The sequence below is a fragment of the Motacilla alba genome, chromosome 4 (genome assembly GCF_015832195.1).
Source record: "Motacilla alba alba isolate MOTALB_02 chromosome 4, Motacilla_alba_V1.0_pri, whole genome shotgun sequence".
NCBI classification, from domain to species: domain Eukaryota; kingdom Metazoa; phylum Chordata; class Aves; order Passeriformes; family Motacillidae; genus Motacilla; species Motacilla alba.
The window spans coordinates 25,663,990-25,678,759 of record NC_052019.1 but is presented as its reverse complement, the minus strand read 5'-3'; the positions used below and the strand labels follow the sequence as shown (position 1 = coordinate 25,678,759).

Genomic DNA, 14,770 nt, shown 5'->3' with positions numbered 1-14,770 from the left:
GATTCTGTGATTTGGTTTGCCATGACCACTGTTCATGTCTAAGTGCCATCAGTACCTCAGTGCTGTACAGGCATGGTGAAGTTCACATCCCTAGTCTGACACATACATTTTCTGACTGCTGCTCTCCCTATCCCTCTTCCCCAAGCATTTTTTCTGAAATTGTGAATTGAGTTGAGCAAACCCAATGTTTTCTAAACTGATTCAGAATCCAAATTAACCTTGCATCTCCAATTTTAAAGTGCATTATTATTGCTTAAACTATTGGGATACAGAATAAGTAAGAAGCTTTGTACAGATGTTTAGATGTAAGTGTCCTTGATTTTGATTACCTTAAATTTGTGCACCTTTCAGACTACACAAGGTATAAAGACCAGACAGGGTTTTAAGAGTGTTATTCATGCTGTGGGACAACAAAGCCAGTACTTTTTATCTTTAGCTATAGCAGCAAGTAATTTTACATCAAATTCAACCTGTTAATTTTTTTTTACATTCAGGATATGTTTGGAGCATGTTACTTGTATTTCTTCCTCCATTTTACCTGGGACATCTTTTACCCTAATTAAAATTATTTCCTACACTAATTCTTGCTCTTTTTTCTTTCTTTGTGTTTTTGTGACCTGCTCATCTTCTTGCTTAGCAAATGGAAATTCTAGCAGTAAGTGACAGTTCTTGATTTATCAAATACTTAACCATGCCAGTCACCAAACTGGTCTCCATCTGTCTTGTCCATTTGTGAAATAATGATGTCTTGTCCTAGACTATTACAGAAATGCTGTGTGCTTCAGTTTTGCATCATCTAACCCATTAGACTGTTGGTCCTTTGTAGATAATAGGATCCTCAGTTAGTGGAATGTTATAAAGATTATTCCATTAGCACTAGCTTTTATGTCTGTATGTGAAGCAGTATTAACACTGTCTGCATTTCTGACTAGTGTTTTAGAGGCATAAAATGGAAGCAAGACAGTGTATAAATTAATACTGCTATTTCATTTCCTTAAGAATATATCATGTGTTATTTTCTAAAGCAGAATAAGAGCTACCTTTTATAAAGAAAAATTATTCTTGCCTCTAGGAATGGAATTATTCTCTTCTTACTCTGTCAGGCAGTGTAAGCTAAGGGCCAGGTTCTATACTGTGCTTACAATAGAAATATTAATGGTTATGAAAGATCCTATACTTATGGATCACAACTGCTTCTTTTGGATATTAGATCTTGAATTTAAAACAGTAAAACATCAACAATAAAAGTAATTGATCTATGAAACTCTTGGTTTTAACACATAAAATCTTGAAATGTTCCAGACATTTCAAAATGCCTTTTGAATGACTTCACATCCCACTCCACCCCCTTTCTTGGAAATGTAACTTTTTAATAAGTGAATTTTAAATCTCTGTGAGAGGCTACTTGTAAATCTAGAACTGAATGAAGCTTTCACCTGCTTTTCATTAGCTTACTGTATGTTAGCTTCTAAATATTTTCAGCATTTTCTTTAGTAGCCAAATTAACTATTTCTAATTTTGCACACTCTACTGAAGAAGTTGTGATTTATTGTCTCTTGCACTGGGTAGTAGGAGGTGTGTACTTCCTGAATGTAATGGTGTTGTTTACATTTGTAGGAGCTGGAGCTGTGTCGGAGGCTATACAAGTTGCATTTCCAGTTGCTGCTTCTGTTCCAGGCCTATTGCAAACTCATCAGTCAAGTAAAAACAATCAAAAAAGAAGCAGAGGTAATAAAAACCACGCTATTCAGCTAGTAATTGTTGACATTTTAAAAGCAGACAATTTAAAACACATTTTGATAACATTTTCATCAGTGGGACATCCTTTTAGAAACTGAAGGAGGGTTCCAGCTGTTTTATAGCCAATTAATAAAATATTTAAGTAGAGCTTACAAGAATTTTCTGAGATGTTCAATTATCTGTGTTGATTTTTGTACAGCTTGAAAGCTCTTTTAAAAAAAGACAGGAACGTAGGGAGTCCAGTGATGAGGATTTTAAGTATTTCAGTAGCACTCCTGGTGTATTCTAATCAAGCTACAATCAAGGCACATCAAGTCCACTCAGAAAAGCTGAGCCTTTCCATAGCCCTGGTGTTTCCTATAGCAAACACCATCACCACTTTCTACCAACTGATTCATTTAACTGTGTCACTTCAGCCACCATTCAGTTACTCTGCAGACTTAGTCCCCATCCTAAGCACAGTTAGTAGTGCATAAGCACCTCTTATGCCTGATTTTTAGTTGTAGTAACTTCAGAAGTAAAAAGTTTTTTTCAGCTGTGCACATGTAGTACATATGTGATGTTAATTGAGTTGTGTGCATTATGCTATTAATAATGCCTTCTGTAAGTTCTCTCCTGGGTCTGGAATGCAATAAACAGGGGTAGCAGGAAAAAAAAGTAGGCTTGGTCTTGCTTGATATACTAGCAAGGAACACGGAAATCTGGAGTGAAAGTCTTTGGTTTATGAGTAGCTTCAGGAAAAAACTCTGCACATTCCTCACTTGTATTTCCAGATTTTTGTAGAGGCTGCAAATAAGTTTGTGTTTGAAGAACACTGTGGAAGGCTGGCATCACATCAGTCCCACTTCTTGCCTAAGTTAGTCAGATGCAGAACCATGTTCTGAGAGATGGGCCTTGTGTTTTACTCATGCATTGCAGCTAAAGCCAAAGATACCGTTATACACACTGGCTGCACTACTGTTACTGTGCTGGGTTACCAGTCTTCCAGATTTTTTCCTTCATATTTAAGATGTCCTTGTAATGGCACCATTGCTCTCATACCTTCCTGAAATGTTTTATTCTTCTCAGTTTCTTATTAAGCAACATAAAGAGAAAAGAAATTTCTTTTTTAAAAATAAATTTAAAAATAACTAAGAGGGAAACTTCATCAGGGAAAACCCAAATAATTGACATGCAGGCTTGGGCCATTAACTGTATACTTAAGCACCTGCAGAAAATATTTGGGTGTTCTTTTTCTATTTCTCTTTATTGCACAGAGGATGAAAAATAAAAACCTGATCTTCTGAAAATCATTTTGGCTTGAAATACATTTAAACTAAAAGAGATAAATTATACTTGTTTTAGGTAATAAACATGTCTGAAGAACTTGCTCTTTTGGAGAGCTGCCTGAAAGAGGCCGAGGCAGTGTCTAACAGTGGTATCGAAGAAATTGAAATTGCAGAGGCTGCCCAAGCTAGCACAGAAACAGCTATTCACTCCCTCATTGAATCCCTGAGAAACAAGGAGTTTGTGTCAGCTGTGGCACAGGTCAAGGCTTTCAGGTAAGTTTTCAAGGATCGCTTTCAGATCTTGAGTTTCTTAATAGACCTTTTTAAATTAAAAACAGGGATAAGCACTATTCATTTTTTTTTCAGTTCTTGTTGGATGTCCTTGTTGGAAAGGACAAGCACTGTTGCTTCATTACAAGTTTTGGGGTTTTCTTTTCAGTAATTTAAGAAAAGTAAAACGCAATTTTAGTAGTACTTATTTAGAATTTATCTCTGAGCAATTATACTGTTATTTACCGGGACTCACTGGAAAAAACTTTCCTGTAGCATTTTTCTATGTCTTTCAAACATCTGCTTAAAAGTATTTAAACTTCTGATTTTTAAATCCAAATTGCATGCTATTTTCCCTTGCATTTTCCTGTCTTCTGTTCAAATATCTTTTTAAAGAACATTTAAACTTTTTTTTTAATGTTTCAATCCAAACTGTGTGTTTACAGATCTATTTGGCCCCACGACATCTTTGGCAGTTCTGAAGATGACCCAGTTCAAACATTGCTGCACATCTATTTCCGTCATCAGACACTTGGCCAAACTGGCAGCTTTGCGGTAGTAGGCTCCAACCAAGATATGTCTGAGGCCAGCTCAAAGCTGATGGAACTTAATCTAGAAATCCGAGAGTCTCTCCGCATGGTGCAATCCTGTCAGCTTCTAGGGAAGATCAAAACCGGAATAAATCTTGTGACCACTGGTTTCTGAACAGCTGTCATTTAGAAAAGAACTGATGATGAAGACACTTCAGATGATTATTGAGCACCTTTCACAAAAAAAACAAAAACAAACCTCCAGCAGTCCTGACAACCAACACACTTTTATCACAGCAAGAAACTGTTTCATCACAAGTAAAACCCTGAAAATTGAAGTGAACATCCTACTTGACTGCTCTTTCTACACAGCAGCCTGTGTGGCAGTAGTATTTTTTTATTAAATTTATGTATAAAAACTACATGAAAGGAAAAGGGCTTAAACATAATGCATACATATGCATTATTTTCTGTTGTAACAGAACTATAAAGGATGTTTGCAGCAACAGCCTCCAGAGGTTGGATCAGTATTGCAGGTGGGATGAGGCTGAAACCAAGGCTGGTTTATTTTGGCTGAAGACCTGCAAGGCTTCCTGGCTTTCCAGCAGTGAAACCATCAGCTTAACACCTAATGAGACACTTTGCAATGTCATGAAGAATGTGCAGTCAAACATGAGTAGAATGATATACGACTGCAAAAAACATTGACTTCTCAGTGTTTTATTTGCTTTTGTTGTCTGTTATAAGGAAATAATGTGTGTGAGTTAGAATGTATGGCTATGTGACAGTTGTTTTTTTGAAGGTATGGATGATTGTTAAATAAGGTCTCAGAGCATGCTTAAAAGAGCTGCAAGATTATTTTTGAAGAAATTTTATTTTATTAGATCTAATCCTCATAGTGTGTAAATGTTAGGACATTTAATAATATTTTAAACTGGGATTTCCCAGTGTTTCTAAAAGAAATAATATATCTGTTAACTTTATTGGAATGCTGCTCAGTTCTCTGACCAGTGCTTATGTTAAAATACTGATAACAACTAACCAAAAAGTAGCTGCCTGCAGAGACTTTAAAATGTATATTAAAGATATATGCTGCCCATCAGCAATTCTCATTAGAAGTTAACTTATTTTATTCTGTATATATTCTAGAAACTGTATAGTGCAAAACCAGTATTTTTCATGTAAATTTGTGCAATGCACTGTTAAAACAGTAGGTGTATAAAGCTATGAGGAGAAGGGGGCATTTCCTCTTGGTAGTCACATGCAGTACTTGCAGTCTGAATAGCCTGCAGGGTTTGAAGAGTTTGAAGGCATGTATATGCATTTTCATGACTCAACTGAAGCCTAAGGAATTGGGACTATAGAAAAAAAAGACAAAAAAACCCCTGACTACCAAAACATGCAAACAGGCAATATACTCATAGTTCAGTGTCAAAGTCTGTAGCATAAAACAAACTGGATTCTGTTGAAACCAATAGCATTTTGTAGAAAAAAAAAAAGAAAAAAAAAAAACAGAAAAAGAAGAATGTAGTCCCACAATTCCTGTGATTTGAAAGGAACACCCAGTATTTTTATATACATCTCTTACCCACTGTGATTTTTTTAATGGGCTCTAATTCCAGAGTTTAGAATGTAGAACTGAAATTCTTAGCTCTGCCTTTTTGGGGGAATTAGGCCCCACTAGAAATGTAATTATGCTGAAATGCATTAATTGAAGGCACTGTGCACGCTGTTGGACTGCTGACAGTAGTTATGTTATCCTAACAAGTTCTGTAACTGGTCAAGGCACATTCATATTCACTGTATTTTTTTTCCCCTGTCCCTGATAAAATTTAATTATTTTGATGGTTTTGTGGTACTGTAGATGGTGTTCTTAATTATTTAACAAGTATTTACAGGGGAGAGGTAGTTTTATTTAGGGGCGCATTACACTTTTATTTACATCATCTTTTACCAGCTTTTTTTGTAAAAATAAAAGACATTATATCTCTCGTTTTGTGTATTTTTACAAGCTAGAGTTTAAATACTTTAGCTAAACAGATTAAACACTGACAACAGAGGCCTGCATGCCCTGAAGTAATTTTTTTCCTTTTATGTCCTGTCATTGCAGCAGCATTTTCTAGGTATCTTCTGAAGCTGTTATTGGATTTCTCATGAAACTCAAAGCTGAATTCATATATGTAATTCCTTATGTTACACAACTTCCTCCATTTGTAATGGCTAGTAGAACCTGCCCTAATGAGCAGAATCATCTTAGATGACTGTCTTTTGATACTGCTTTAATTTCATTAAGCTTTTCAAAAATTACTCAACTACTGCATGAGCTGTCACCCTGCATTACATGATGCCAGGCCTGTGCCAAATCCAAAGCTATGGTAAAGCTGTGTAGAAACAAGCAAAACGTGAGACAGCTCCTGTAAGATGCAGCAAATACAGCACTGACTGAGCTAACATGTGCAAAAGAATCTCTGTGACAAAGCTGTACAGAACAAGTTCAGGATAGCTTTGAATAACTGGCACCCTTCCATTTGCACAATTACAATAGGTCAGGAGTCGCTTTCCTTCCTGCTGAGTCTAGGAACCAGTGCCCACAATCAGTGTGTGCTGTCATGGGCATGACATGGCACTAAAGCTCAAAAACAGCTAAAGAGTACAGAATTGTACTTGAGCATTGAGGAGTAAAAGCATTGAACATATTTATGTAAGAGGGATGACATGTAGAGCTACTCTGGAACTGAAGAATACTACAGGATTAAGGAAAGCTTGTTTAATATGGCTGCCCACTGCACTGTACTCCTCCAAGCCACAGAGCCTTGCAGTAGCTGATGGGAGCAGGGGTGGCCTCCTTACCCACCATGGAGAGCCTTCATCGCTGCTGGTGAAGCACAGCACTCCGTTCACATCAGCTAAGCCTGTTCTACATCTTATCATGCAGAACCAAGTGCTGCTTTGACTGCTTTTTTGTAGTTGGTGGGGATGGCTAGATTTCACTGTGGGCTACTACCGATAATCACGTAAGAGTCACCATATTCACAGCAAGTAATCCTCAAAGCCATGTTTTGTAGGATGCTTGTATAAATTGGAAGCATTCAGCTGCTGGCATTGCCATGACTTCGTACTGACATGGCACAGAGCTCCAGTTCTCTGACTCATTACCGAGGTGCACAGACTCATCACAGTCAGTGTCTCAATGCATGCATCAGGAACAGACTACAGCCATGAGAATGGGGAAGGCAAACAGGAAAACACTGAAGAACATCCTTGGAGGGGAATATGTTCAGAAATAAAGACATCCCAGATCACAGCTGCAACTGCAAACTGAGGCAGGGGCCAGGTGGCTGCAGAGAGGGCCCCAGGTGCATTCCTCAGTGGATTGCCACTGCTCATCACAGTGGCTTAACTACAGGTGAGTACAAGGCATGTGCCTCTACAACAGAGCACTGCCCAGCTGCAGGGCAGCTTTTCAAATTGAACAAGGATGAAATTTTCTGTGAAAATCTGAGTGAGCCAGTAAAGCAAGAGTTATTTCCTTTTACTGATAACATGGAAAAACACTTCAGGTGGAAGCATGAAATAGAACCGTGCTCTGCTCTGGAGGGAGCAGGTCTCCTTCTTCCCAGAATGCCTCTCACTGCTCTAACAATGAACGCAGCAAGAATAAATAAAATTACTTTGCAATAAATTGACACTGAGGCATTAAGCCTACTGCAGCAGGTTCAAGGGGCATATTGAAATAAGGCAGGAATTTACAGCAAGATGAGTTAAGCATATAGAAATAACACTCACTGTCCCTCAAACAAGAAATGTTGATACGAAGGATATTGCTTGACTACCCTGCCACCCACTAGCTGCCACTTACAGAAACTGGCACTGAAGCTGTTCTACAGCATGGGCTCAGACTGATTCTCTCTTCAGCATTTAATAGAATGGTCTCTCAAGCTGGGTATAGGTGTAGTTAAATTTGTTATAGCAAATATAAAAATCACTCTTTTGAAAGAGAAGTTACCTCAAGAGTTCTGAGCATGAGTCACAAAGCCTTTTGCAATTTAAGAATTAACAGTGCCAGTAGCATTCACAAAAGTAGGCTTTCATCCCAGTTTTTCCAGCTTCATAGCTTAAAGGTAGACTGGGGCAGTGGTATAGGTTTTACTAGCTTGTGAACCTGCTCAGATAGTGATGCTGCAAGTTAGTCAGAGGCAGCTTGGAACACTTGGCTGAAGCATGGTGTTCCTACAGAGAGCACCAAGAGCCCACAGAGAGCACTATCTGCGAGTAACCAGTGCTGGCTCTGCCATTACTACCAAACCCAACCCCAGAGGAGTTGTGGGAGTGTCAATCCTTCTGATGGCAGGCATCTAAACTGTAATTAGATCAAACTCTTCAAGTATATTCCACCCTGTGTACAGGTCTTGCACTTCACCTGCAGGTTAAAAAGGAAGCCAAGCAGATGGAGTGTTACTGTACCTTGCTCCTTGGAAGTGTCACTGCTCTCCACAACCTTGTGCAGGTAAGATGAGCAATACATTTAACCAAGAGACCTCACCATAACATCAGTGACTCCGTCCCTCAGCATTTTATAAGAACCATCCCTGAAAAGGCTTTCTTGGGCTTTTACCTACAGACAAAAGCACCAACTTAGCTAAATGCAGGCCAGCTGTACCAGTAGAAGTGATTCAGTACTTACACGGCATTTCTCAATCATTTTCTAGTGATGAAGAACAGGTGCAGGATACTTGGTACATTGAATAGAGGTGTGCAAAATAAGTGAATACTACTGGTGTTTTGTTCATCATGAAGGACAGTCTACTACCTACTGCAGATGTCAATTTGATGTTAACTTCAAGCATTTGATTAGTTCAAGAGCAGAAGCACTAACAGAAACCCTTTCCACCTGAGAGTCAACTAAGTCCTGAGTCAGTTCCTTCCAAGACCATCACTGATCTACCATACACCTCTGGGCTTGTTGCCTATACAAGCTACAGAATTTACAATACGCACCCTCTGAGCTGGGCACAAACCCACCTGATCATTTGAGTATGCTTTGCAATATTTTTATTTTCATGCTTTCCTAGCTACATCTCACCAAGTACCTTCAACAATACCAACCAAAAAAAAAAAAAAAAAAAACCAAACTCTGCTCTATTTGCAGTTTTCTTGAAGAGCCCTAAACAAAGACAAAGAACCCCATCCCCTCAGATGATGTATTTGAAACTGAACGTGCTATCGCAGGAGAGGCGTTTCCCTTTGCATCTCCCACAGAGGTCCTGGCGGTGGGGCCTCTTGGGATCCACGTGGCGCATCTTCACGGGGCAGGTGCACCGCGTCTGCTTGCAGCTCTGAGGGAGAAGGCGGCGGTCGGCGGGGGCGGCCGGGCCCGGGAGCGGCCGGGCTCAGGGTAGGGCTGGGGTCCCTTACCTGGCAGGTGATGTCCTCCACGCGGTACGGGTTGTAGGACTTCTGGCAGGTCCGGCAGAACTGACGGAAGTAGACCTGCGAGGAAGGCCGGGGTCAGTAGGAGGGCGGCGGCGGGGAGCGCTCGCCGGGGCAATCCGAGCCGGCCCTACCTTGTTGGTGCCCTGGACGCACCAGACGTAGGCGCTCTCCCAGCGGATGTTGCAGGCCTTGCAGTGGTAGTACCCGTACTTCTGCTCCAGGAACTGCCGGGGACAGTGTTATTCGATGGTGCGGGCGCCTCCCGGGCCAGCCCGGCCCCGCTCTGCTGCCCCGGGGCCACACTCACCTGGAAGCGCAGGCGGGTCTTGCCCGCCGACGACTGCTGCTGCTTCTGGGGTGAGGCCGGCGGCTCTGCCGGCTGGGCTGACGGCTCTGCCGCCTCTGCCGGGGCGGATGGCTCTGCCTGGGCTGACGGCTCTGCCGGCTCCTCCTGGCTTGCCTCCGTCGCCGGCTCCGGGGGGGCGGCCGAGCGCTGTCCGAGCGGCTCAGCCGAGCGCTGCCCCAGCGGCTCGGCGCCAACCTCGGGAGGCTGCTCCCAGCTCGCCCGCACGGCAGCCGCCTCCGCCGCCCGCTGCTCCCGCAGCGCGGCCGGCTCCTCCTCGACGGCCGCCGCCTTGTCCTGCTGCTGCGGCCGCCACTCCGGCTCCGGGCTCGGCTCCTCCAGGAAGGCGGTGAGTCTGCGGGACGCCACGGGCGAGTAGACGGCGATGGTGCGGGGGAAGCGCACGGCGCGGGTGTTGGTGGTGGCGGGGCTGCCCAGCTCCTGCTCTCGCTCCGCCTCACGGGGCCGCGGCGCGGCGGGGCCGGGGCGGCGGCGCAGCAGCGTGCGGGGCCCGAGCGAGCACTGCACCGAGGCGTCCTGCCGTGGGTTCACCTGGACGCCCACCTCCTTGGTGTTGGCCTTGCGGAGCCGCGGCGTCAGGTTGGGGTTGACCTGGGAGAGGATGGCCTTCAGCTGCGCCCGCTGGTAGTTGTCGAAGTACTCGGCGGCCGCCTCCCCGTAGCCCGAGAAGTAGCTGCCGCCCCGCGGCCGCCAGCCGCCCGCCGCCCCGCCTTTGCCCTTGGGCGGTGGGTAGCGGTAGGAGTAGGGGTGGTAGGTGGAGTAGAGATAGCTCGCCATCGCCTCCTCGGCCATCACACCGGACCCGGGACAACCCCCGGGCAGCGGCCTTAAATACCCCCGGGGCGGGGCCGGGCTTCCCTCGCCCCCCACGGGCGCCGGCCTTGCGGCCCCTTACCGTCCCCACCTGGTGCGCGGCCTTGGGCCATCCCCCACCCCCTCACAGCTCCCCAGCTGGACCAAGCTGGCAGCTTGGTCCAGCTGCCCCTGTTGCCTCCGAGGGAGTAAACAGCGGAGAACACGGGTTTGGTTCGGCTTCGCCATGTATTTGTGGTGACAACAATGAGAACAATGCTTTTACAGCAGGTGAGAGGCACAGAGATACACATGCGACGTGGTTTTTCCTGTCATCTGAACTGACACTGAGTTGGTATTGACTGTAGAACACTGTTTCTTCCTTCTACTCATTCCTGCTGCACTCAGCCAGGCAGCAGCCTCCTTGCATCAAGTTTTACTGTTACTGGTTTGTGTCACATTGATGCTTTTGCCTTCTTTTTTTCCTTTTTTTTTTTTTTTTTTTCACATTTACTTTTGAGGAAGAAGAACTGTCATGGTAATAAACACATACCACCTTGTACAATGGGAGTAGCTGGAGAAACAATAGAGGCTGGACAGCTCCGCTTGCACAGCAGCGAGCACAGCCCCAGCCTGGTTGCAAGCAAAACACACATTCATGTCTCTGGGAGTTACCTCTTTATCCTGCCTAAAGTGCCGTCTGAGTCGGCTCCATCTGAATGGAGTTGTGCTCCTCTGTGGTCACTGTGCCATACGAAGTATCAGCTACCTCCTCTTCCTTCAGCTTCTTGTAGGAAATATCTGTGTCTTCCTCTTCACCAAGTGTATCTTGCTTGTAGCTGTCTTTTCCGTACATCTTGTATGCCAGCACAAACAGTCCTGCTTCTGCTGACTGAAAAAGTGCATAAAGCAAGGGAAACATGTACATGCTCCCTATGAGCTCTGGGGAGAAGGTGAGTTTTAGGATGGCGGTGCAGAGCTGGACGTTTTGGCACCCTGTTTCCAAAGATACTGTTCTCCTGCAGTGTGGGGGCATTTTAAAGACCGTGGCTAAGCCGTATCCCAAGGCGTACCCTGCCAGAGGCATCAGCACTGCAATGGCGTAGACAGACGCAGGAATCTGTGCCAGCAGATCTGGGCCCAGCATGGTCCCAGTCAGGATGAACAGGACCACCAGAGTCACCAAGAGCGACCACAGGGAAATCTGGCAACAGATAAAGACATTGATAAACAACATGAGGGCTATTATTTTGAAAATATAAGCATAGCAGGTAGAGGCTTGCTAAAGAATCTAAATGACAAAACATGGTTGCACTGCCCTTCCCAGGTTTGCTCCTGGCCTGGAATTTTGGTAGTGTTTGATCATATCCCAGTAAAGGAATGGGCTGAGGTCATCCTCCATCATTTTGCTTTGGGATGACTTGCTGGGAAACAATTGGATTTGTGCCTCACTCGTCCTTTCTCAATTAAGCTAATTTAGTTGCACGTTTTAAGGAAGTGTGGCTGTGCCTGCAGGTTGGTTTTGCCTGATCTGGGTGCAGCAAGAGTGGGGAGAAAGTAGGATGTCATGGAATGCCACTGCTACGGGGTCCAGGACACCTGCCGGGTAGAGCACCATGCTGCCCTCCCTCCTGTGAGCTGCGACTGGGGGTAACCCACCCTTTCTCTCGCTTTCTCTGTCCTGCCGTTTTATTTCAAGACTATAAGTTTTTGTATTCCACCAAAGTAGTTGAATAAGCCTGTGTGAGACTAACACCGGTTTGGAGAGAGCAGAATGCTTACTGCCATCGGCTCCCCGTCCCCGGTGCCGCCCCCGCTCGTTCCCCGCGGCGTGGCCGCCCTCCTCCCCTCCGGGCGCCGTGCCTACCTTGACCAGGAGGTCTGCGGCGCGGGGGTGCCGGTAGCGGATGAGCACCCCCAGGCCGATGGGCAGCAGGGTGCTGCCCAGCGTCAGGCTTACCGCCCCCAGGGGCAGCAGCTGCACCACGGCCGTGTTGATCCAGTGGCGGCTGTAGATCCAGAGGCAGAGGGGCATCAGGAAGAGGGCCAACAGCGTGGAGGAGGCCGTCATGATAATACTGCGCCGGGGGAACCAAAGAAATGCTCCATCACCGCGCGCCCGGCCGGGGGACAACCCTGGGAAGCTCCAACCCCGGGAAGCTCCAACCCCCGCTGGAAGCGGCTTCTGCAGCCGGCCGGGCACTTCTCACGGCAAGAGCCCGCTCGCTCCCCTCTCTCCCCTCTCCATCCTCCACCCCCTTCCCTGCTCCGGCCAGGGCGCGGGCACGCAAGCTTTTTAGGGAAGGAGGCAGGAGGAGTGTGTCGGGGGCTCCTGTAAGATCCTCCACGGGAGAGGCAGGACAGCAGTGCTGGCGATTCCCAGCGCGCCGTGCCCACCCGCCCGTCCCGGCTCCACCGGCGGCGGATGACCAGCGAACCCTCCCCGGCCCCCGGCCGGCTGGGGGCGAGGGGCAGCACCTACCTCAGATTCATATCCCCGTCGACGAGCACCGACATGAGGTTGGAGAGGTTGCCCCCGGGACAGCAGCCGCACAGCAGTACAGCCACGGCCGCCACCTCGTCCAGGGCGAAGATGAGGGCGAGGAGGAAGGCCAGCAGCGGCATGGCCACGAATTGTCCCAGCAGCGCCAGCAGCAGCCCTACGGGCCGCCGGAGCTGCTGCCCCAGCTGCCCCAGCTCCACGGCGCAGCCCAGCCCCAGCATGGTCACGCAGAGCCCCAGCCCCACCAGCACGCTCAGGCCCTGGCTGAGGGAGCGGTCCCCGAAGGTCTCGCCGCCCCCCGCCAGAGACCCGCCGTCGGGGCCCCCCGCCGCCGCCGGGGGCTGCGCGGAGCTGGCCATGGGCTGCGCGGCCCCGGGAGCCGCCGGCTCCCCGCCAAGCCCCGGAGGAGAGTGCCGCCGGCGGGGCGGCCGTCAGTGCGGGACGCGGGGAGCGCTCGCCCCGGCGGGCGGCGGTGCCCGCATCCCTCCCCGGCTCCGCTCGGATCTCCGGGCGCTGCTGATGCGCAGCGGCCGCGGTCCCCGGCTGCCTGTCTGCTGCGGGCGCCGCCCGCGCGTCCCCGGACCCACGCGGGGCCACCCCCGGCGTGGGCGGTGTCTCGCCGCCGCCTCGACGGCGGTCATCGCCGGCCGCCAGCGCCGCCCGGGCCCGGCGGAGGGAAGCGCAGGCGGCGGCGGGCTCCCGGCCGCATCCCCCTCTCCGTTGCGACCCCCGGCATCCTCTTCTGGAGCCAGCAGGGCCCGACCCTTCCAGCGGAGGACCTGAGGTATCACAGGGTTTACTTTGGCGTCGGCATTACAAAAAGGTCAATTAGCCTCGCATTGTCACGCGATGTGGGTGGGCAGCACTAGACCCTTCTGCTGAGGGATTGCCAAGCTCCTTCTCCCTCCAGGCAAGTTGCTATTGATATGAAGGTTTTGGATTGTGTGAGGAAGGATGGAAAGCCCTTTTGTGAGGTCGAGAAGGCACCACTTTCTGCTGGTGGGGACCCAGAAACTTGTCAGGAGAGGTGATACTTCTTAAAGGGTAGTCAATATGCATGAAGGAGGCAGGCAAGCTCACAGGCATGCAAATATTCAAACCAGGGTAAGACTCGTAGTCCGTCACCCAAGAATCACATCCAAGAGTGATTGAACTGTTTTCAGTCATAAAATTACGCTTACAACATTTGCTTTTCATTTAATAATTGTGTGTCACTCTGTTCCTTCAGAAGTAAAGTGCTGTATAGGATGCCCAAATAGACTCACAAGGGCAGGAGCTCCTGAGAGAGGAGGGCAGCTTCCAAGGGCAGGAGATGTGCCGTGACTCTCACTCTTGGCACTACTATTGGCCTTGTCTTAGGAATGTAACTCTTTCCCTCATTCACCCACAGGGTTTAGAGGGGTCATAGCCACCACTTCACATTACCACTCCTGGGTGAGGGTAGCTGATTCAGGACAGAGCATCCCCAGGGGCTGCCCCTTGGCTTCTGCTCTTCGTGCGTGGCTCTATTTCTGCATGGAGCATTTCGGGTCACAGCTGAAGGGAGAGCACACCGGGTGTAAGGAGACAGCCTATGGGAGCTGCCTGACTGGCTGCTTGCCTTAAGCTCCATCAAACAGCAAGTTTGGGTAAAATTTAGGTTGTCCTGGGACTCGAGTAGAAATTGTTGGTGGCTTGAAAGAAAACTGGACAGTTTGCTTATTAAACCTTTGGCTCTTTCTTGGGGCACAGGTGATACAAGAAATGCAAGTAGTACCTGGTGACAAAATCCTGGAAAAGCAACTTTGCCCATAATGTTGCCAAGTTCAATACTGTTCTGCCTGTGTTTGTTTCCTTGTCATTAGCCTAAGAGCTCAAATGAGAGCTCAGG

At 47.4% G+C, this 14,770-nt stretch overlaps 3 protein-coding genes across 17 annotated transcripts in view; 1 reads left to right on the top strand and 2 right to left on the bottom strand.

Annotated features, from left to right (window-relative positions):
- FRYL (FRY like transcription coactivator) overlaps positions 1-5,671 on the top strand; it is a 162,814-nt gene extending 157,143 nt beyond the window's left edge. For 12 of the 15 annotated variants that reach the window (XM_038134170.1, XM_038134167.1, XM_038134168.1 and 9 more), the window contains 4 exons: positions 638-655; positions 1,618-1,728; positions 3,085-3,281; positions 3,725-5,671. In XM_038134170.1, the coding sequence (XP_037990098.1) occupies positions 638-655; positions 1,618-1,728; positions 3,085-3,281; positions 3,725-3,983 (585 nt within the window). In that variant the 3' untranslated portion in view covers positions 3,984-5,671. The remainder of the gene's footprint in view (positions 1-637; positions 656-1,617; positions 1,729-3,084; positions 3,282-3,724) is intronic. The other 3 variants (XM_038134163.1, XM_038134161.1, XM_038134164.1) reach the window with 3 other exon arrangements.
- Positions 5,672-5,952: 281 nt separating this feature from the next.
- On the bottom strand, positions 5,953-10,515 carry ZAR1 (zygote arrest 1). Its single transcript, XM_038134184.1, has 4 exons — positions 9,549-10,515; positions 9,373-9,465; positions 9,224-9,298; positions 5,953-9,144 (listed from the first exon to the last, which is right to left on the bottom strand). The coding sequence occupies exons 1-4, from the start codon at positions 10,395-10,397 to the stop codon at positions 9,001-9,003; spliced, it is 1,161 nt and encodes a 386-aa protein (XP_037990112.1). The 5' UTR covers positions 10,398-10,515; the 3' UTR covers positions 5,953-9,000.
- A 112-nt stretch (positions 10,516-10,627) lies between these two features.
- Positions 10,628-13,397, bottom strand: SLC10A4 (solute carrier family 10 member 4). The gene is made up of 3 exons (XM_038134179.1): positions 12,880-13,397; positions 12,265-12,475; positions 10,628-11,601 (listed from the first exon to the last, which is right to left on the bottom strand). Exons 1-3 carry the CDS (start codon positions 13,257-13,259, stop codon positions 11,086-11,088), a joined length of 1,107 nt encoding a protein of 368 aa, XP_037990107.1. The 5' UTR covers positions 13,260-13,397; the 3' UTR covers positions 10,628-11,085.
- Between the last annotated feature and the right edge of the window lie 1,373 nt (positions 13,398-14,770).